This window comes from Anomaloglossus baeobatrachus, chromosome 6 (genome assembly GCF_048569485.1).
Source record: "Anomaloglossus baeobatrachus isolate aAnoBae1 chromosome 6, aAnoBae1.hap1, whole genome shotgun sequence".
NCBI classification, from domain to species: domain Eukaryota; kingdom Metazoa; phylum Chordata; class Amphibia; order Anura; family Aromobatidae; genus Anomaloglossus; species Anomaloglossus baeobatrachus.
In genome coordinates, this window is record NC_134358.1 from 70256431 (window position 1) to 70279393 (window position 22963).

The 22963-nt window shown below is 52.9% G+C and overlaps 1 protein-coding gene across 1 annotated transcript in view; it reads right to left on the reverse strand.

Annotated features, from left to right (window-relative positions):
- Positions 1–22963, reverse strand: part of DCAF13 (DDB1 and CUL4 associated factor 13) — a 77266-nt gene that overhangs the window by 29796 nt on the left and 24507 nt on the right. The window contains exons 5-6 of the mRNA XM_075353024.1: positions 12427–12582; positions 10916–10993 (exon numbers count right to left, since the gene is read on the reverse strand). Coding sequence (XP_075209139.1) covers positions 10916–10993; positions 12427–12582 — 234 coding nt within the window. The remainder of the gene's footprint in view (positions 1–10915; positions 10994–12426; positions 12583–22963) is intronic.

Consider the following 22963-nt stretch of genomic DNA (forward strand, 5'->3'; position numbering starts at 1 on the left):
ATGCGACGGCAGTGGCGTTGTCCGACTGTATACGGATCTGTCTGCCCTCCAGCCACCGATGGAAGGCCAATAAGGCTAGATACACCGCCCTTATCTCCAGGACATTGATCTGAAGGGAGGACTCTACCGGAGTCCAGGTTCCCTGAGCCCTGTGGTGGAGGAAAACCGCTCCCCACCCTGACAGGCTCGCGTCCGTGGTGACCACAGCCCAGGTTGGGGGTAGGAAGGATCTTCCTTGCGATAGAAAATTGGGACGGAGCCACCACTGAAGAGACGTCTTGGTCGCAAGGGACAGAGAGACGTTCCTGTCGAGGGAAGTCGACCTCCTGTCCCATTTGCGGAGAATGTCCCATTGGAGTGGCCGCAGATGGAATTGCGCGAACGGCACTGCCTCCATCACTGCCACCATCTTCCCCAGGAAGTGCATGAGGCGCCTCAAGGGGTATGACAGACCCCGAAGAAGGGATTGTACCCCTGCCTGCAGGGACAGCTGTTTGTCCAGCGGTAGCTTGACTACCGCTGACTGTGTATGAAACTCCATCCCGAGGTAAGTCAGTGATTGGGTCGGTGTCAACTGGGATTTTGGGAAGTTGATTATCCACCCGAACTGCTGGAGAGTCGCCAGAGCGACTGTAAGGCTGTGTTGACACGCCACCCGAGAAGGTGCCCTGACTAGGAGATCGTCTAAGTAGGGAATCACCGAGTGGCCCTGAGAGTGTAGGACCGCCACAATGGATGCCATGACTTTGGAGAACACCCGTGGGGCTGTCGCCAGGCCGAAAGGCAATGCCACGAACTGAAGGTGCTCGTCCCCTATGGCGAAACGCAAGAAGCGTTGATGTTCGGGTGCGATCGGCACATGGAGATAAGCATCCTTGATGTCGATCGATGCTAGGAAGTCTCCTTGTGACATCGAGGCGATGACCGAGCGGAGAGATTCCATCCGAAACCGTCTGGTGCTCACATGTCTGTTGAGCAGTTTGAGGTCCAGAACGGGACGGAATGATCCGTCCTTCTTTGGCACCACGAACAAGTTGGAGTAAAAGCCGCGACCATGTTCCTGAGGGGGAACAGGGATCACAACTCCCTCTGTCTTCAGAGTGACCACTGCCTGAAAAAGTGCGTCGGCCCGAGCGGGGGGCGGAGAGGTTCTGAAGAAACGAGTCTGAGGACGAGAGCTGAACTCTATCCTGTAACCGTGAGACAGAATGTCTCTCACCCATCGGTCTTGAACATGTGGCCACCAGGCGTCGCAAAAGCGGGAGAGCCTGCCACCGACCGAGGATGCGGTTCGGGGATGCCGAGAGTCATGAGGAGGCCGCCTTGGAGGCAGCGCCTCTGGCGGCCTTTTGGGGGCGTGACTTAGACCGCCATGCATAGGAGTTCCTCTGGCCCTTCTCCGGCCTGCTGGACGAAGAGGATTGGGGCTTGGCGGAGGGACGAAAGGACCGAAACCTCGATTGAATTTTCCGTTGCTGAGGTCTCTTAGGTTTGGACTGGGGTAAGGAGGAGTCCTTTCCCTTGGATTCCTTAATAATCTCATCCAATCGTTCGCCAAACAATCGGTCGCCAGAAAACGGTAAACCGGTTAAGAACCTCTTGGAGGCAGAGTCTGCCTTCCATTCGCGCAGCCACATGGCCCTGCGGACTGCCACAGAATTAGCGGATGCCACCGCTGTACGGCTAGCAGAATCTAGGACTGCGTTCATGGCGTAGGAAGAAAAAGCTGACGCTTGAGAAGTCAGAGACGCAACCTGCGGAGCAGAATTACGTGTGACTGCATTAATCTCAGCCAGACAAGCAGAGATAGCTTGTAGTGCCCACACGGCTGCAAAGGCCGGGGCAAAAGACGCGCCCGTGGCTTCATAGATGGATTTCACCAGGAGCTCTATCTGCCTGTCAGTGGCATCCTTTAGCGATGAGCCATCTGCCACCGATACCACAGATCTAGCCGCCAATCTAGTGACTGGAGGATCCACCTTGGGACACTGAGCCCAACCCTTAACAACGTCAGAGGGGAAGGGGTAACGTGTGTCAGTAAGGCGCTTAGTAAAGCGCTTGTCCGGAACCGCTCTGGGCTTCTGGACAGCATCTCTGAAGTTAGAGTGATCGAAAAACGCACTCCGTGTACGTTTGGGGAACCGAAACTGGTGTTTCTCCTGCTGAGAAGCAGACTCCTCTACAGGTGGAGGCGGGGGAGACAGATCTAACACCTGGTTAATGGACGAGATGAAGGGAATTTTGTTACTTACCGTAAATTCCTTTTCTTCTAGCTCCAATTGGGAGACCCAGACGATTGGGTGTATAGCTACTGCCTCCGGAGGCCACACAAAGCATTACACTAAAAAGTGTAAGGCCCCTCCCCTTCTGGCTATACACCCCCCGTGGGATCACGGGCTGATCAGTTTTAGTGCAAAAGCAAGAAGGAGGAAAGCCAATAACTGGTTAAACAAATTCAATCCGAAGGAACATCGGAGAACTGAAACCATTCAACATGAACAACATGTGTACCCGAACAAACCAAAAATCCCGAAGGAAACAGGGGCGGGTGCTGGGTCTCCCAATTGGAGCTAGAAGAAAAGGAATTTACGGTAAGTAACAAAATTCCCTTCTTCTTCGGCGCTCCATTGGGAGACCCAGACGATTGGGACGTCCAAAAGCTGTCCCTGGGTGGGTAAATGAATACCTCAAGTTTGGACTGTAAAAACAGCCCTTCCCTACATGGAGGCAACCTCCGCCTGCAGGACTCATCTACTTAGGCTGGCATCCGCCTAAGCGTAGGCATGCACCTGAAAATGCTTGGTGAAGGTGTGCAGACTCGACCAGGTAGCCGCCTGGCACACCTGCTGAGCCGTAGCCTGGTGCCGTAATGCCCAGGACGCACCCACGGCTCTGGTAGAATGGGCCTTCAGCCCTGATGGAACCGGAAGCCCAGTAGAACGGTAGGCTTCAAGGATTGGTTCCTTGATCCATCGAGCCAGGGTGGATTTTGCAGCCTGCGACCCCTTGCGCTGACCAGTGACAAGGACAAAGAGTGCATCCGAGCGGCGCAGGGGCGCCGTGCGGGAATGTAGATTCTGGGTGCTCTACACCAGATCCAACAATGCAAAGCCATTACATATCGATGAAATGGATAAAAGGAAGGTAAGGAGATATCCTGATTGTGATAAAAAGGGAATACCACCTTAGGGAGAAACTCTGGGATCGGGCGCAGCACTACCTTATCTTGGTGAACACCAGGAAGGGAGCTTTGGATGACCGCGCTGCTAGTTCGGACCCTCTCCGAAGAGACGTGACCGCTACCAGAAAAGCCACTTTTTGTGAAAGTCGAGAAAGTGAAACATCCCTCAGAGGCTCGAAGGGCGGCTCCTGGAGAGCAATTAATACCCTGTTCAGATCCCATGGGTCTAACGGCCTCTTGTACGGAGGGACAATGTGATAACCCCCCTGCAGGAACGTGCGTACCTGAGGAAGTCGTACTAGGCGCTTCTGAAAGAATACCGAAAGCGCTGCGACTTGTCCTTTAAGGGAGCCGAGCGACCAACCTTTTCCCAATCCAGATGCAGGAAGGGAGGAAAAAGGAGACAATGCAAATGGCCAGGGAGACACTCCCTAAGCAGAGCACCAAGATAAGAATAACTTCCACGTCTTGTGGTAGATCCTGGCAGACGTCGGCTTCCTAGCCCGTCTCATGGTGGCAATGACGTCTTGAGATAATCCTGAAGACGCTAGGATCTCGGACTCGATGGCCACACAGTCAGGTTCAGGGCCGTAGAATTCAGTGGAAAAAACGGCCCTTGGGACAGCAAGTCTGGCCGGTCTGAGAGTGCCCACGGTTGGCCGACCGTGAGATGCCACAGATCCAGGAACCACGACCTCCTCGGCCAGTCTGGGACGACGAGGATGGCGCGGCGGCAATCGGAGCTGAGCTTGTGTAGCACTCTGGGCAACAGTGCCAGAGGTGGAAACACATAGGGTAGCTGGAACTGCGACCAATCCTGAACTAGGGCGCCTGCCGCCAGAGCTCTTTGCTCGTGAGACCGCGCCATGAAAATCGGGACCTTGTTGTTGTGCCGAGACGTCATTAGGTCGACGTCCGGCATCCCCCAGCGGCTACAGATTTCCTGACACCACTCTGGGTGCAGAGGCCATTCCCCTGCGTCCATGCCCTGGCGACTGAGGAAGTCTGCTTCCCAATTTTTTTACGCCCGGGATGTGAACTGCGGATATGGTGGATGCTCTGTCTCCCACCCACATTAGAATCCGCCGGATTGCCTGGTAGGCTTGGCGATGCGTGTTCCGCCTTGGTGGGTGATGTATGCCACCGCTGTGGAATTGTCCGACTGAATTCGGATCTGTTTTCCTTCCAGCCACTGCTGGAAGGCTTGCAGGGCAAGATACACTGCCCAGATTTCCAGAACATTGATCTGAAGGATGGACTCCTCTGAAGAGAGTCCTTGACCGTCTGAGAAGGGAGACGTTCCTGTCTAGGGACGTCGACTCCCCAACCCATTGGCAAAGCATGTCCCATTGAAGTGGACGCAGATGAAACTGCGCGAAAGTGACTGCCTCTGCATGAGGCGTCTTAAGGGGTGTGACTGGCCTTGAAGGAGAGACTGCACCCCCGTCTGTAGTGAACGCTGCTTGTCCAGCGGAAGCTTCACTATCGCTGAGGGAGTGTGAAACTCCATGCCCAGATATGTCAGCGATTGGGTCGGTGCCCGATTTAACCTTGAAAAGTTGATGATCCACCCGAAACTCTGGAGAGTCTCCAGCGCCACGTTCAGGCTGTGTTGGCATGCCTCTTGAGAGGGGGCCTTGACAAGTGGATCGTCCCAGTAAGGATCACAGAGTGACCCTGAGAGTGCAGGACTGCTCCCACTGCTGCCCTGAACTTGGTGAAAACCCGTAGGGCTGTCGCCAGACCGAAGGGCAGGGCTACGAACTGAAGATGCTCGTTTTCAATAACGAAACGTAGCAAACGCTGGTGCTCTGGAGCAATCGGCACGTGGAGATAAGCATCCTGATGTCTATTGATGCTAGGAAATCTCCTTGAGACATTGAGGCAATGACGGAGCGGAGGGTTACATCCGGAACCGCCTGGCCTTCACGTGCTTGGTGAGCAGTTTTAGGTCCAGAACGGAACGGAAAGAGCCACCCTTTTTTGGCACCCCAATCAGATTGGAGGAAAAAACCGTGTCTTGTTCCTGAAGAGGAACAGGGATTACCACTCCTTCTGCCTGCAGAAGAGCATCGGCTCGGTGGGGGGGGGGGGGGGAAGTTCTGAAGAATCGAGCCGGAGGACGAGAACAGAGCTCTATCCTGTACGCGTGAGACACAATGTCTCTCACCCACCGGTCTGTGACCTGCGGCAGCTAAATGTCGCCAAGCGGGAGAGTCTGCCACCAACCGCGGATGCGGAGAGAGAGAGCTGAAAGTCATGAGGAGACCGCCTTGGTAGCGGTTCCTCCGGCTGCCTTCCTTGGGCGTGATTGAACCCGGCCGGAATCTGAGCCCCTCTGAGCCTTTTGAGCCCTTTTGGACGAGGACCATTGGGACCTGCCCGAGCCTGGGAAGGACCGAAACCTCGACTGTCCCTCCAGGACAGCATTACTAGGGTAAGTCGCAATGCAGACATTGCGAGGTTAAGGACACCACCTGCGGCACAGATGTACATGTGCTCAAGACCAGCTGCGCAAGACCAGCTGAAATAGCTTAGAGTGCCCATACGGCTGCGAATGCCGGAGCAACCGACACGCTGATAGCTTCACAGACAGATTTCAACCAGAGGTCCATCTGTCTGTCAATGGCATCTTTAAGTGAAGTCCCATCTCCACTGCAACTATGGATCTAGCCGCAAGCCTGGAGATTGGGGGATCCACCTTTGGACCCTGGGTCCAGCGCTTTACCACGTCAGGGGGAAGGGATAACGTGTATCCTTAATACGTTTGGAGAAAACGCTTATCTGGTAAGCGTGGTGTTTCTGAACTGCTTCTCTGAAGTCAGCGTGGCCAGAAAAGTACTCAATATACGCATGAGATACTGAAAAGGGATTTCTCCTGCTGTGAAGCTGACTCCTCCACTGGGGGAGCTGAGGGAGAAATATCCAACATTCCATTGATGGACGCTATAAGATCATTCACTATGGCGTCACCATCCGGTGTATCCGGATTGAGAGCGGTGTCAGGACCAAAGCCCTGATCAGCCACGTCTGCCTCATCATACAGAGAGTCCTCTGCTGGGACCCTGACCAGTGATGAAGCCGAGTGCCGCACCCAGCGAGCTAGCTTAGGCTATCTGGGACTGTCGTCCGTGTCAGAGCCTTCACCCTGGAATGCCTGGGACCCCCCCGGAGCACTGATTATGTTCCAAATGAGGGTGGCCAGGGAGCATTAATCAAGATTGCCCATGGCCTGTCTGGACTGCAAAGTCTCTATCCCATGACAATCTATCAGCCGAAACTGCAACTCCGTCCCTGTCCCTGGACAGGGTTCACAGGTGGTTCCTTTGGCCACCTCTAGTAGAGACCCCGGTGACCAAGTGCTACAGGGGAGCATTGCACACAATGGGGGTCAGTGGAACCTGCCGGTGGAACAGTATCACATGCAGTAAAAGCAGCATAGAAAGCCTGTGTTGCTTTTTTGCTGCTGTATTCTAGCCATCTATGCAATGTATAGCATACAAGCATAAGTACAAATGACCACTTCAGCACATGCAATACAAGCAGCATAGAAAGCCTGTGCCTTGGCACCCTTGCTTTTTTGCTGCTGTTGTCCAGCCATCTAGGAGAATATAGCCAAGAGTAGCGACCGTACAGTGCAATGTATAGCATACAAGCATAAGTACAAATGAACACTTCGGCACATGCAATACAAGCAGCCTATAAAGCCTGTGCCTTGGCACCCATGCTTTTTTGCTGCTGTTGTCCAGCCCTCTAGGAGAATATAGCCAAGAGTAGCGACCGTACAGTGCAATGTATAGCATACAAGCATAAGTACAAGTGAACACTTCAGCACATGCAATACAAGCAGCATAGAAAGCCTGTGCCCTAGCACCCTTGCTTTTTTGCTGCTGTTATCTCGCCATCTAGGAGGGCATATAGCCAAAAATAGCGACCTACAGTGCAGTGTATAGCATACAAGCATAGAATACAAATGGACACTTCGGTATTTAGTGGGGTCAGCACTTCAGGTGCTGCTTACTGCCCGCCTATAACGCGGATGTGTGGTCGCCAGAGCCCTGTGACTGGTTGCCCAGAGCATGTCTCCGTTCCCCAGCTCGGACTGCGTGCAGGAATGGCTGCCGGCGTCCTGTGAAGAGGGGCGGGCCGTGGGCGTGCCCGAGACAAGAGCGGGAAACTGGCGTCCCACTGTGTCCAGTGAAGGGGGCTGGAGAATGCAAAGCAGACTCCAGCCCTCGGCGCTGACTGTCTGTACAGCGTCCCGCCTCTCCCCTGACTGGCAGGGCTGGAGGCGGGAACGAAACGAAAACTAGGCCGCAAAGCCGGGGACTCGAGTAATAAGCGCGGCCGTCCATGTGCACGGCCAGCGCGGAAGTCCCCGGCGCACCACAAGTCCCAGCCGCGCCACAATGTAAAAAACACCCAGCAGCGGCCGGCGCGGCAGTTTCTAACACATAAAGTCACTCAGCTAAGCTGCAGTGAATAATAGCACGAGCGCTCCGCGCTGTTGCCCCCGGCGCACTAACACTCCCAGCAATGCTGGTGTGTGTGTGCGCGCTTGCCCGGGGACACAGAGTACCTTAATGTAGCAGGGCCTGTCCCTGACGATACTCAGCTCCATATCCAGCAGGTTCTCTGGGTCTGTGGATGGAGCCCGGTCTCAGTGCCTGGAGACCTGTAAGATCCCACTTCACCCAGAGCCCTGAGGGGGATGGGGAAGGAAAACAGCATGTGGGCTCCAGCCTCCGTACCCGCAATGGGTACCTCAACCTTAACAAACACCCGACAAAAGTGGGGTGAGAAGGGAGCATGCTGGGGGCCCCATATGGGCCCACTTTTCTTCCAACCGACATAGTCAGCAGCTGCTGCTGACTAAAAACAGTGGAGCTATGCGTGGATGTCTGACCTCCTTCGCACAAAGCTTGAAAACTGATCAGCCCGTGATCCCACGGGGGGTGTATAGCCAGAAGGGGAGGGGCCTTACACTTTTTAGTGTAATGCTTTGTGTGGCCTCCGGAGGCAGTAGCTATACACCCAATCGTCTGGGTCTCCCAATGGAGCGCCGAAGAAAAGATCATTTACTAAGGCGTCCCCTTCAGGTGTATCAAGATTGAGGGCAACGTCAGGTTCAGAGCCCTGAGCTGCGACGTCCGCCTCGTCCTCCAGAGAGTCCTCGAGCTGGGAACCCGAGCAGCGTGAAGAAGTCGGGGAAGATTCCCAGCGAGCCCGCTTAGTCGGTCTGGGACTGAGGTCCGGGCAGGATTCCTCCGCGTGGGACCTAGGGCCCAACCTGGGAGCGCGCTGCGGCGCGGACCGAGAGGGGCCTGGAGGCGACGAGCTAACGGGGACCGGGGCCTGTGTAAGGACCGGTCTGGACTGCAAAGCTTCTAGTAGCTTGGCAGACCATTTGTCCATAGACTGAGCCATGGATTGTGAAAGTGACTCAGAGAGTTTCTCAGCAAACGCAGCAAACTCTGTCCCTGCCGCCTGGACAGGGTGAGCAGGGGGGTCTACATGAGCCGAGGGGCCCACTAGTGACCGAGGCTCCGGCTGAGCAAGCGAAACAGGGGTCGAGCATGGCTCACAGTGAGGGTAGGTGGAACCCGCAGGTAACATAGCCGCACAAGAGGTACAGGTCGCAAAAAAAAACTCTGTGCCTTAGCACCTTTGCTCCTTGTGGACGACATGCTGTTGTCTCCTAGGAGAGTGATCACTGAGGGTATATGGGAAGGGGTATACAGCCCGGCCGAACAGAAATATATATATAGAATACGTCTCTATTCCGGCACCCTGGGGGGGGACCAGCACCGGGTGACCGGTGTGGCTTACCGACCGCTAAAAAGCGGAGTGTGTGTCCTCCAGATTCCCTGCCTTAGGTCTCCCAGAGCTGCAGAGCTCTTCTCTGATAATCCTCCACCGGCAGAATGCCAAAAACATGGCTGCCGGAGCTCTCAGGGGAGGAGTGGAGCCGTGGGCGGTGCTAGAAAAGTGCGGGAATCTGGGGTCCCCACAGTGATCAGTGAGGGGGGAGGAAACATACAGGATGCTCCGGCCCTCACAGCCGACGTCAGGCCGGCCGTCCCGCCCTTACCCCTGACAGGCCCGGGGGCGGGATTTTTGCTACTAGGCCGCGATGAAGCCGGGGACTAAATTTAAGACCGCGGCCGACAAGCAGGCGCGGTCGGCGCGGAAGTTCGCCGGTCTTCACAACTCAGCAGCTGCTGCAGCGTCCGGGAAGAAGGCGCTCCATGCACAGTCCCCATGGGGACACAGAGTACCTTATAGATGCAGGGCCCGGTCCCTGAGGATGAATAGACTCCTGTCCAGCAGATTCCCACAGGGGCTGCGGAGGGAGCCCGGTCCCAGTGAATGGATGACCGGTCAGGATCCCACTTCTCCCAGAGCCACTAAGGGATGATGAAGGAAAACGGCATGAGGCTCCGGCCTTTGTACCCGCAATGGGTACCTCAACCTTAACAGCACCGCCGACATAGTGGGGTGAGAAGGGAACATGCCGGGGACCCCATGGGGGTCCTCTTTTCTTCCAACCGATATAACTAATCTGAGATGCATGAGTGGATGTGTGCCTCCTTCCACACAAAGCATAAAACTGAGGAGCCCGTGATGCACGGGAGGGTGTATAGGCAGAGGGGAGGGGTTACACTTTTAAAGTGTAATACTTTGTGTGGCCTCCGGAGGCAGAAGCTATACACCCAATTGTCTGGGTCTCCCAATGGAGCGACAAAGAAAACAGTATCCCTGAGGCGGAGTGATACTGGTAGCCGATCTGTTTGTGACAGCTGCAGTGCAATGCAGCTGGAATGGCAAGGGACCTGATAGTGACGCAGATCTCTGTGTGAGAGCCCATTCACCATCAGCACTTGTGAACTGTAATTGGGGTCTGATGAGTGATTAATTTACTTATTTATTGGGGGGGAGGGGGTCTGCTCTCTTTTGGGGATATCTGCTTTCTTTGATGAAGAGTCCAGCTGTATTTTTTATTTTTTTTAGTAGCTTGGACTGGACACTTCCTTATGGAACTGCAACTAGGCCTTATTTAGAGGAAAACCGGCTAATAATCATATATTGCAGTGTGCGTGCAGCTCTTGCACCATGCTGTACTACTGCAGAGTGGGAATAACATGGGCTGAGGGATTTATAGCTGTGCCATCCCGCTGACAAACAAAAATAGATAATCTGAATACAGCATTTATGTTGCTTTACAAAAGGAGGGTTCCCTGTACCCAGCCATCACACTCAAAATTGGTACCTACGTATGCCATGTACTGGAGCCTATTAGGCCACATCATTTTTCTGGTATGGACAATTTCCAGACCAGTTGTGGGTCTCCTGTCCGCTGGGCCCCCACCTATCCCAGGAACAGAGATGTGAAATATCCTCCCAAAATGATACATGTGGAAATAACCAAACACAGAAAAACGCTATTTGTGGCCGTCCCATACCCAATAAATGGAGCATTTCATAGCCCTGTTTTCAGGATTGAAGGAGACCCCCGGGGTCTTTCCCCCACCAATCCTTTTTACAAGTGATCACTTTTTATTGTTTGGAATAATCCTTTAGGAAGGGGCAATAGTTAATTGTGTCAGCAATCACCACTAAAGCCACCAAACAACTAGAAACCACAATTCCATTTGCCTTTGGTTGAATCGAGCACATGTAGTAAATAGGGCTGAACCCGGGGGTCTCCTCGGGAGCTGGCAATGTGGGACTTGCCTTTTTCAGTGGTGTAGGCTTCCGCAGGTCATACAGGACAATGCTCCGGTCAGCAGCGCAGCTTCCCAATATGTGTGTCTGAAAAACAAAGCCATCTTTTAAGTCATTCACAGAAAATAATAATGTAAAAACTGCTACCAAAGAGAAAACGTCCATGCTTCTCATACCACATGATGAGGATAACATTCTAGGTAATCGCACTGCAGATTTACAAAAAGCTCGACCTGTCACAAACAAATCAGTTTTTCTTTTTTGGGTCCCAGTTGTGCAGACATCCACTGATCACTCATCCAGAGTGGAGTAAGCCCCAAGCCGAGGGCTGCCCTCCAGAAGATCAAAAACAGGCTCAGAGGAGAACAGCAGCCTGTGACCGCCATCACCCCTCCGTTTTTGCAATTGCTGGGGGGGGCATGGCTTGAGCCATCAGATACAGTTTTGCAAAAAAAAAAAAAAATAGTTGTTATACAGTGTGTCCACCGCCAAATTAACTTGAGAACGGCAGCAGCTATAGGCATAGAAGTGGTGTCTAGGTATAGTAAAGTAGCCATGCGCTACGCAATGAAAACACCTATAGCGCCACCTGGTGGAAAATAACGGAGTCAGCATTTTTATCTCAAACGGAAGGAGATAGAGAAAAAAGGGAATTACAAAGTTGCAGGGCATCATCAATTCAATACGAATCGACACCTTGCATACAGAAATGCTATGATTAGAACGCGTAAAACTCACAAAGCTGCGGATGTGAAACCATACCTCATGGAGACCTTCCTACAAGTCATTGGGTATGGTGGCTGCGTGGATTTTTCCTCCACGCTCACCTGACCTGACCCTGTTGGACTTTTCTGTGAGGTCACATCAAACAGCAGGTGTATGCGACCCCTCCACCAACATTGCAGGACCTACGACGACGTATCACAGATGCTTGTGCAAACGTGTCACCTACCATATTGCACAACGTGCAGCAAGATACAGTATGCTGTCCAGAGTCCAGATGTGCATTGCAGCTGACGGGGGCCACTTTCAGCATCAAAGGTAAAGGAGCACCATATGCATGACCAGCATTCAATGTTTGGGGGGGGTCATGGGTTTCAAATCATAGCATTTCTGTATGCAAGGTGTCAATTCGTATTGAATTGATGATGCCTTGCAATTTTGTAAATCACTTTTTTTCTCTATCTCGTTCCGTTTTCGAGATAAATATGCTAACTCCATTGTTTTCCATCAGGTGGCGCTATAGATTGTTTCATTGCGTAGCGAATGGCTACTTTACAATACCTAGACACCCCTTCTATGCTTATAGCTGCCGCCGTTCTCAAGTTAATGGCGGTGGACAGGATATGGGTGGACACACTGTATAAAAACAATGAGCTGAGCGCATCGGCACAAGATTCTCTCCTGTCCTAATAGTTTGCTATTATGTATCAGCGGTAATGCAGATGAGCTGCAACGTCATACACAGCATGGAGAACTGGAGTCATCAGTCAGTGCGATCAAAGTAGCAAAACTGTTACCTCAATGGGATTAAATCGGACACTAGAGATGCTGTCGACTCCCCAGGTGTAGGATCGCATGGGACACGTCCTTTGCTCATCCCAGATATCCACTTGCTGTCCACAGGTCGCAAACACTGCGTCCCTCCAGTGATGATCCACCCCTGTAAACACCGTCTGCAAGTATGAGAGCAATAAGACTCAAAGTTAGGATTTGAACAAAAGTAAAAGAAGGGAATTTTGTTACTTACCGTAAATTCCTTTTTTTCTAGCTCTTATTGGGAGACCCAGACGATTGGGGTATAGCTACTGCCCTCCGGAGGCCACACAAAGCACTACACCAAAAGTGCAAGGCCCCTCCCCTTCTGGCTATACCCCCCCGTGGTATCACGGGTACTCCAGTTTTAGTGCCAAAGCAAGAAGGAGGAAGCCAACAACTGGTTTAAACAAATTAACTCCGATTAACATCGGAGAACTGAAAAACCGTTCAACATGAACAACATGTGTACCCGCAAACAGCAAAAACAATCCCGAAGGACAACAGGGCGGGTGCTGGGTCTCCCAATAAGAGCTAGAAGAAAAGGAATTTACGGTAAGTAACAAAATTCCCTTCTTCAGCGCTCTATTGGGAGACCCAGACGATTGGGACGTCCAAAAGCTGTCCCTGGGTGGGTAACGAAATACCTCATGTTAGAGCTGCAAAACAGCCCTCCCCTACGGGGGTGTCACTGCCGCCTGCAGGACTCTTCTACCTAAGCTGGCATCCGCCGAAGCATAGGTATGCACCTGATAATGTTTGGTGAAAGTGTGCAGACTCGACCAGGTAGCTGCCTGACACACCTGTTGAGCCGAAGCCTGGTGCCGTAATGCCCAGGACGCACCCACGGCTCTGGTTGAGTGGGCTTTTAGCCCTGAAGGAACCGGAAGCCCAGCAGAACGGTAGGCCTGTATAATTGGTTCTTTGATCCATCGAGCCAAGGTGGCTTTAGAAGCCTGCAACCCCTTGCGCGGACCGGCGACAAGGACAAAAAGTGCATCGGAACGGCGCATGGGCGCCGTGCGGGAAATGTAGATCCTGAGAGCTCTCACCAGATCTAGCAAACGCAAGTCCTTTTCATACCGGTGAACCGGATGAGGATAAAAGGAAGGCAAGGATATATCCTGATTAAGATGAAACGAGGATACGACCTTAGGGAGAAACTCCGGAATGGGGCGCAGCACTACTTTGTCCTGGTGGAACACCAAGAAGGGAGCCTTGGATGACAGAGCTGCCAGCTCAGACACTCGCCGAAGCGATGTGATCGCAACAAGAAACGCCACTTTCTGTGACAGGCGAGAAAAAGAAACTTCTTTGAGAGGCTCGAAAGGCGGCTTCTGGAGAGCAACTAGTACTCTGTTCAGATCCCATGGATCCAACGGCCGCTTGTACGGGGGCACAATATGACAGACCCCCTGCAGGAACGTGCGCACCTTAGGAAGACGTGCTAGACGCTTCTGAAAAAACACGGATAGTGCCGAGACTTGCCCTTTAAGGGAGCTGAGCGACAAGCCCTTTTCCAACCCTGATTGCAGGAAAGACAGAAAAGTGGGCAATGCAAATGGCCAGGGAGACACTCCCTGAGCAGAGCACCAGGTTAAGAAAATCTTCCACGTTCTGTGGTAGATCTTAGCAGAAGTTGACTTCCTAGCTTGTCTCATTGTGGCTACCACTCCCTGGGATAAGCCTGTTGACGATAGGATCCAGGACTCAATGGCCACACAGTCAGGTTCAGGGCCGCAGAATTCTGATGGAAAAACGGCCCTTGAGACAGCAGGTCTGGACGGTCTGGAAGTGACCACGGTCGGCCGACCGTGAGATGCCACAGATCCGGATACCACGATCTCCTCGGCCAGTCTGGGGCGACGAGTATGATGCGGCTGCAATCGGATCTGATCTTGCGTAATACTCTGGGCAAGAGTGCCAGAGGCGGGAATACATATGGGAGGCGGAACTGCGACCAATCTTGCACCAAGGCGTCTGCCGCCAGAGCTCTTTGATCGCGCGACCGCGCCATGAATGCCGGGACCTTGTTGTTGTGCCGAGACGCCATTAGGTCGACGTCCGGCACCCCCCAGCGGCGACAGATTTCTTGAAACACGTCCGGGTGAAGGGACCATTCCCCTGCGTCCATACCCTGGCGACTGAGGAAGTCTGCTTCCCAGTTTTCTACGCCTGGGATGTGAACCGCGGAGATGGTGGATGCTGTGTCCTCCACCCAATTCAGAATGCGCCGGACTTCCTGAAAGGCTTGCCGGCTGCGCGTCCCTCCTTGGTGGTTGATGTATGCCACCGCTGTGGAGTTGTCCGACTGGATTCGGATCTGCTTTCCTTCCAGCCACTGTTGAAAGGCTAGTAGGGCAAGATACACTGCCCTGATTTCCAGAACATTGATCTGAAGGGTGGACTCTTGCGGAGTCCACGTCCCCTGAGCCCTGTGGTGTAGAAACACTGCTCCCCACCCTGACAGACTCGCATCTGTCGTGACCACTGCCCAGGATGGGGGCAGGAAGGATCTTCCCTGAGACAATGAGGTGGGAAGGAGCCACCATTGTAGAGAGTCCTTGGCCGTCTGGGAAAGAGAGACCTTCCGGTCTAGGGAAGTTGTCTTCCTGTCCCATTGGCGGAGAATGTCCCATTGAAGTGGACGCAGATGAAACTGCGCAAAGGGAACTGCTTCCATGGCTGCCACCATCTTCCCTAGGAAGTGCATGAGGCGCCGCAAGGGGTGCGACTGGCCCTGAAGGAGAGATTGCACCCCTGTCTGTAAGGACCGCTGCTTGTTTAGCGGAAGCTTCACTCTCGCTGCTCGAGTATGGAACTCCATGCCAAGATACGTTAGTGACTGTGTCGGTGACAGATTTGACTTTGGAAAGTTGATGATCCATCCAAAAGTCTGGAGAGTCTCCAGCGTAGCATGTAGACTGAGTTGGCATGCCTCTTGAGAGGGCGCCTTGACAAGTAGATCGTCTAGGTAAGGGATCACCGAGTGTCCCTGAGAGTGCAAGACTGCTACCACCGCCGCCATGACCTTGGTGAAGACCCGGGGGGCTGTCGCCAGACCGAATGGCAGAGCTACGAACTGAAGATGGTCGTCTCCTATCACAAAACGTAGAAAACGTTGATGTTCTGTAGCAATTGGCACGTGGAGATAAGCATCTTTGATGTCTATTGAGGCAAGGAAGTCTCCTTGAGACATTGAGGCAATGACAGAACGGAGGGTTTCCATCCGGAACCGTCTGGCGTGCACATGTTTGTTGAGCAGTTTTAGGTCCAGAACAGGACGGAACGAGCCGTCCTTTTTTGGCACCACAAAGAGATTGGAGTAAAACCCTCTCCCTTGTTCCTGAGACGGTACAGGAACCACTACTCCTTCCGCTCTTAGGGAGTCCACCGTCTGCCGCAGGACATCTACACGGTCTGGATGTGGGGAGGTTCTGAAGAACCGAGCTGGAGGACGAGAACTGAACTCGATTCTGTACCCGCGAGACAAAATGTCTGTCACCCACCGGTCTTTGACCTGTGACATCCAAGTGTCGTAAAAGCGGGAGAGCCTGCCCCCGACCGGAGATGCGGAGGGAGGGGACTGGAAGTCATGAGGTAGCCGCTTTGGAAGCGGTTCCTCCATTTGCTTTCTTGGGGCGTGAGTGAGCCCGCCAGGAATCTGAGTTTCTTTGCGTCCTCTGAGTCCCTTTGGACGAGGAGAATTGTGTTTTGCCCGAACCTCGAAAGGACTGAAACTTCTGCTGCCACTTTCTCTGCTGAGGTTTGCTTGATCTGGGCTGGGGTAAAGAGGAGTCTTTACCCTTGGACTGTTTAATGATGTCAGCCAATGGCTCGCCAAACAGTCTATCTCTAGATAAAGGCAAGCTGGTTAAACATTTTTTGGAACCAGCATCTGCTTTCCAGTCCTTTAACCACAATGCCCTGCGCAAAACTACCGAATTGGCAGACGCCATTGAGGTGCGGCTGGTAGATTCTAGGACCGCATTGATAGCGTAAGAGGCAAACGCAGACATCTGCGAGGTAAGGTGCGCCACTTGCGGCACCGCTGGATGTATGATAGCATCCACTTTTGCTAAACCAGCTGAAATAGCTTGGAGTGCCCATACGGCTGCGAATGCTGGAGCAAACGACGCGCCGATAGCTTCATAGACAGATTTTAACCAAAGGTCCATCTGTCTGTCATTGGCATCCTTAAGTGAAGCGCCATCCTCCACTGCAACTATGGATCTAGCTGCAAGCTTGGAAATCGGGGGGTCCACCTTTGGACACTGGGTCCAGCGCTTGACCACATCAGGTGGGAAAGGATAACGTGTATCCTTAGAACGTTTAGAGAAACGCTTTTCTGGATGAGCGTCGTGTTTCTGGATTGATTCTCTGAAGTCAGAGTGATCCAACAGAGCACTTAATTTACGCTTGGGATAGAGGAAACGAAACTTCTCCTGCTCTGCCGCTGCCTCTTCTGCTGAAGGGGCTGGGGGAGAAATATCTAACAGCCTATTGATGGCTGAGATAAGATCGTTTACCATGGCGTCCCCATCCGGGGTATCCAGATTGAGAGGGGTTCCAGGATTAGACTCCTGATCACTCTCTTCAGACACATCACAGGGAGACTGATTGCGCTGAGACCCTGAGCAGTGTGATGACGTTGAGGGTCTTTCCCAGCGAGCCCGCTTGGGGTAGCTGGGGCAATCATCTGAGTCATTATACTCATCCTGAGAAGCCGGGGACCCCCTTGCAGTCTGGATTAAATCCAACTGCGGAGGATTAGAGGACATAGACCTCGCCGTGTCCATAGACTGAGCCCCAGGCATGGATTGCAAAGTTTCCAGGATTTTTGCCATAGCCACAGACATATTATCCGCAAAAACTGCAAAGTCTGTCCCTGACACCGGGGCAGGACTTACAAGCGTCTCAGCCTGGGTCACTACCTCTCCGGACTCCGGCTGGCGAAGCAGCACCGGATCTGAGCATTGCACACAATGGGGGTCATTGGAGCCTGCTGGTAGAGCAGCCCCACATGCAGCACACGCAGTGCACACAGCCCTAGCCTTGGCAGCCTTGCGTCTTGTGGATGACATGTTGCTGCCTCCTCAGAGCGATCTGGGGTATTCAGCCAGGAAGCGACCTCACAGTGCAAGAAATCAATAAATATCTATGTCCAGTGACACAGTACACTAATACACAGTAAGGCACTAGAGGGGCCAGCTGAAAAGCCGCTTACCGCCCGCTTAAGAGCGGGTGTGTGGTCCCCCAAAGCCCCTCAGTCTAGGTCTCCCAGAGCCTTGCGTCCTTCCTCCAGCCAGACATGCATGTAATGGCTGCCGGCGTCCTGAGAGAGGAAGGGGGGCGGGCCCTGGGCGTTCCTGACCAAGAGCGGGAAGCCTGCTTCCCTCTGTGCCTAGTGAGAGGGCTGGAGCATGTAAATCAGGCTCCAGCCCTCGTCGCTGCCGTGAAACAGCGTCTCTCCCCTACCCTGATTGACAGGGTGGGGGCGGGAACGATCGGAGCTGCCGGCGTCCTAGGCCCAAAAGCCGGGGACTAAAGTTATAAACGCCCCCGCCGTAAAAGCGCGGTCGGCGTATCCCCGGCGCACCACAAGTCACAGCAGCGCCGCCGGTCCAGTGAGGGTCGGCGCTGCGTTCCCAGAACACAAAGTCCCCCAGATAACTGTAGGAACACCAGCTCAGTGTACGGTCCCCGGCGCACTACAACGCCCAGCCAGCCCGGAGTGCGTCTGTGCCTGCCGGGGACACAGAGTACCTGTATGATGCAGGGCCCGGTCCCTGATGGTACTCCTGCTCGGCATCCACCAGGTTCAACTGGGTCTGTGGATGGAGCCCGGCGTCAGAGCTTTGAGGCCGGCAGGATCCCACTTCCACAGAGCCCCCAAGGGGATGTGGAAGGAAAACAGCATGTGAGGCTCCAGCCCTGTACCAGCAATAGGTACCTCAACCTTACAACACCATCCAGGGGTGAGAAGGGAGCATGCTGGGGGCCCTATATGGGCCCTCTTTTCTTCCATCCGAAATAGTCAGCAGCTACTGCTGACTAAAATCTGTGGAGCTATGCATGGAATGTCTGACCTCCTTCGCACACAAAGCTAAAACTGGAGTACCCGTGATACCACGGGGGGGTATAGCCAGAAGGGGAGGGGCCTTGCACTTTTGGTGTAGTGCTTTGTGTGGCCTCCGGAGGGCAGTAGCTATACCCCAATCGTCTGGGTCTCCCAATAGAGCGCTGAAGAAACAGCTACAATACAAGGCAAAGAAGATGTAAAGAATATTTCGGAGCCAATATGCAAAATTGGGACACTTTAACTTCTCTCAGTGCAAAGTGTCATTAATGGGCTGCTCCAGGGTGGGTCATTAATAATGATGAGCGAATATCACAGTTAGGCAGGTTGGATGCTCCGATGGGCTCGACTCAAGTAACGAGTATAATGCAAGTCAATTATTGGGCAGTTTGGCTCTGTCCACATTCCAAGGGTGGGTGGATTGGGTTTGGTTTTTTTTTAAACACCCAGTATGCAAAAAACTTTATTTTTACCCCTAGTGAGAGCCAGAGAATACAAGTGCCTCTCACTGGGTGCCAGCTCCCATCATTTACTGTAGGGAGCCACATCCGAGCACCTGCGATACTTGGCTGAGTACAGAGCAAACCAGAGCACCCTGCTGCTCAATCGAGTACGTTCACTCATCATTAGGCATTAATATTAACCCCTTCACGACCATGGACGGATAAATCCGTCATGGAGCGTGTCCTGTTAAGCCCCGCCCCCTGCCGCGGGCAGGCGGCGTTGATCGGCACACATATCAGCTGTTTTTTAACAGCTGACATGTGTGCCTCCACGTTACGAGTGGAATCGCATTCCACCCGTAACATTAACCCCTTACATCTCGCTGCCAAAGTCTGGCAGCGAGATGTATATACGCGCGGTGAAGATTTTCACTTACCGCCGCCCCCACCGGAAGTCACGTGAGTGATCACGTGACTTTCAGTGGTTGCCATCGTAGCACAGGGTCATGTGATGACGCCTGGAGCTATGACGTTTCCCTTTCGTTTTCCCTTGGCCCGGAGCAGAGGGAAACAGGAAGTGACTGTATCTGCTGTTTACAGCTGTATAGCTGTGATCAGCAGATAGATAAGAGCAATCGGATTGCTGATCGCTATAGCCCCCTAGGGGGACTAGTAAAATAAAAAAAAAAATAAAAAGTTTAACAAAAAACCTAAAAGTTCAAATCACCCCCCTTTCCCTCCATTGAAAATTAAAGGGTTAAAAAATAAATAAATATACACATATTTGGTATCGTCGCGTTCAGAAATGCCCGATCAAAATATAAAATCAATTAATCTGATTGGTAAACGGCGTAGTGGCAAAAAAATTCCAAAACGCCAAAATTATGTTTTTTGGTCGCCGCAAGTTTTACGCAAAATGCAATAACAGGCGATCAAAACGTAGCATCTGCGCAAAAAAGAGAATTTTGTTTACTTACCGTAAATTCTTTTTCTTATAGTTCCGTATTGGGAGACCCAGACATTGGGTGTATAGCTTCTGCCTCCGGAGGACACACAAAGTACTACACTCAAAAGTGTAGTTCCTCCCTCTGAGCCTATACACCCCCTGGAGAAACCAGATCTAGCCAGTTTAGTGCAAAAGCTGAAGGAGAATAGCCACCCACAAGTAAAAACAGAGCAAGCACCGGAACAACCGGAGCCTCTGTCTACGACAACAGCCGGTGATAACACGCGGAACAAGAAACTGTCGACAACAGGGAGGGTGCTGGGTCTCCCAATACGGAACTATAAGAAAAAGAATTTACGGTAAGTAAACAAAAGTCTCTTTTTCTTTATCGTTCCTATGGGAGACCCAGACATTGGGACGTCTCAAAGCAGTCCATGGGTGGGAATAAACAGAAAAAAGAGAATTTTGTTACTTACCGTAAATTCTTTTTCTTATAGTTCCGACATGGGAGACCCAGACCATGGGTGTATAGCTTCTGCCTCCGGAGGACACACAAAGTACTACACTCAAACGTGTAGCTCCTCCCTCCTAGCATATACACCCCCTGGTAGCCAGTCCTAGCCAGTTTAGTGCAAAAGCTGAAGGAGGACATCCACCCACAAGTAGAGACAGAGCAAAACCCGGAACAACCGGAACCTCTGTCTACAACAACAGCCGGTGATAACACAGGGAACAAGAAACCTGCCAACAGGCAACAGGGAGGGTGCTGGGTCTCCCATGTCGGAACTATAAGAAAAAGAATTTACGGTAAGTAACAAAATTCTCTTTTTCTTCATCGTTCCTTATGGGAGACCCAGACCATGGGACGTTCTAAAGCAGTCCATGGGTGGGAATAAACAGAAAAACTGAGAAGTAGGCGAAACCTAACTTCACAAATGGGCGACAGCCGCCTGAAGGATGCGTCTGCCCAAGCTCGCATCTGCCGAAGCAAGAGCATGCACTTGGTAGTGCTTCGAAAAGGTATGCAGACTAGTCCAAGTGGCAGTCTGACAGACCTGCTGAGCCGTAGCCTGGGCCTGAAAGCCTAAGAGGCACCGACAGCTCTGGTCAAGTGTGCCTTGATCCCCGGCGGGAGAGGCACTTGAGTACACTGGTAGGTATCGGAAATGGCCGACCTAAACCAACGAGCCAGGGTCAGCTTAAAAGCCGAAAGGCCCTTACGCTGACCAGCAGTCAGCACAAAAGAGAGGTGCACCGCCTAAGAACAGCGGTGCGAGACACATAGATCCGGAGCGCCCGCACCAGATCCAGAGTATGCAACGCCCTTTCAAAGCGATGAACAGGAGCCGGACAAAAGGAAGGCAGGGAAAATGCCCCGGTTAAGGTGGAACAGCAACCACCTTAGGGAGAAAGTCCGGAGTCGGACGGAGAACCACCTTGTCTTGATGAAGGGAGGACTCCGAAGAGAGTGCAGCCAAAACAGAGACTCTCTTGAGGGAAGTTATGGCCACTAGAAAGACCACTTTCTGTGAAAGACTAAACTAAGAAACCTCCCTAAGAGGCTCAAAGGGGGGTTTCCGGAAGCCGTGAGGACCGAATTAAGGTCCCAGGGCTCCAAGGGCCGCCGGTAAGGCGGAATGATGTGAGATACGCCCTGCATGAAGGAGCGCACCTGGGCCAGCCGGGCGATACGCCGCTGGCACAACACTGATAGAGCCGAGACCTGTCCCTTAAGGGAATTGAGGGATAGTCCTAGCTGCAGACCGGACTGTAGAAGGGACAGGAGGGTCGGCAAGGCCAAAAGGCCAAAGGATACTTCCGAGCTCGAGTCATAGTGGAGATGACTTCAGGAGGGATACCAGAAGTCGACAAGATCCATGACTCAAACGCCACGCCGTCAATCTGAGAGCCGCAGGTTCTGGCGGAAGGACGGACCTCGTGAGAGAAGGTCTGGACAGTCCGGGAGATGCTATGGCACCTCTACGGACAGACGGAGCAGGTCAGGGTACCAAGCTTGCCTGGGTCAGTCTGGAGTAATGAGAATGACCCGACGGCCCTCCTTTCTGATCTTGCGCAGGACTCTGGGCAAGAACTAGAGGGTGAAACACGCAAGACAGACGAAGCTGGGACCAAACTTGAACCAGTGCGTCTGCCGCAAAAACCTGAGGATCGTGGAGCCACGGTTTGACGGCTGAGACAATCAGCCTCCCAGTCTTCCACGTCTGGGATGTGGGCTGTGGATGTGGTCTAGGAGTCCTCCGTCCACTGAAGAATGCGATGAACCTCCAACATTGCCAGGCGGCTGAGTGTCCCGCCCTGGAGGTTGATGTAGGCAAACGCTGTAGCGTTGTCTGACTGGACTCGAATGTGCCTGGCCGCCAACAGATGGTGAAAGGCTTAGAGAGCTAGAAACACAACTCTGATTTCCAGCACATTGATCCAGAGGGCTGATTCGGACAGAGTCCAAGTGCCCTGCGCTCCATGGTGGAGATATACTGCTCCCCAGCCGGATAGACTAGCATCTTGGTGAGGATCACCCGGGACGGAGCCAGGAAGGAGCGTCCCTGAGACAGAGGGGACAAAGCCACCACTGAAACGAGCCCCTGGTCTGTGGCGAAGCCACCGCCCCGTGGAAGGAGGAAGTCCGCTTGTTCCAACAGCGGAAAATATCCAGCCGCAGAGGACGCAGATGGAACTGGGCAAAGGAATCGCTTCCATTGACACCACCATCTGATCCAGCACCTGTATTAGGTGCCTGATGGAACGACGTCGACCGCCAGCGGAGGGACTACTGTTTGACTAAGGGCAGCTTCACAAGTGCCGACAGAGTCTCGAATTGCGTCCCTGAGTATGTGAACTTCTGGGTCGAAGTCAGAGTGGACTTGGACAGAATGACAAACCACCCGAATTGGTTAGAGTGGCGAGAGTGAGCGAGGCACTCCGCTAACAGTCTGCACTGGATGAAGCCCAGACTAGAAGGCTGTCCAGGACAAAAGGATCACTGCCAACCCCTAGAGGTGCAGGACCGCAATCACAGCTGCCCCGACCTTGAG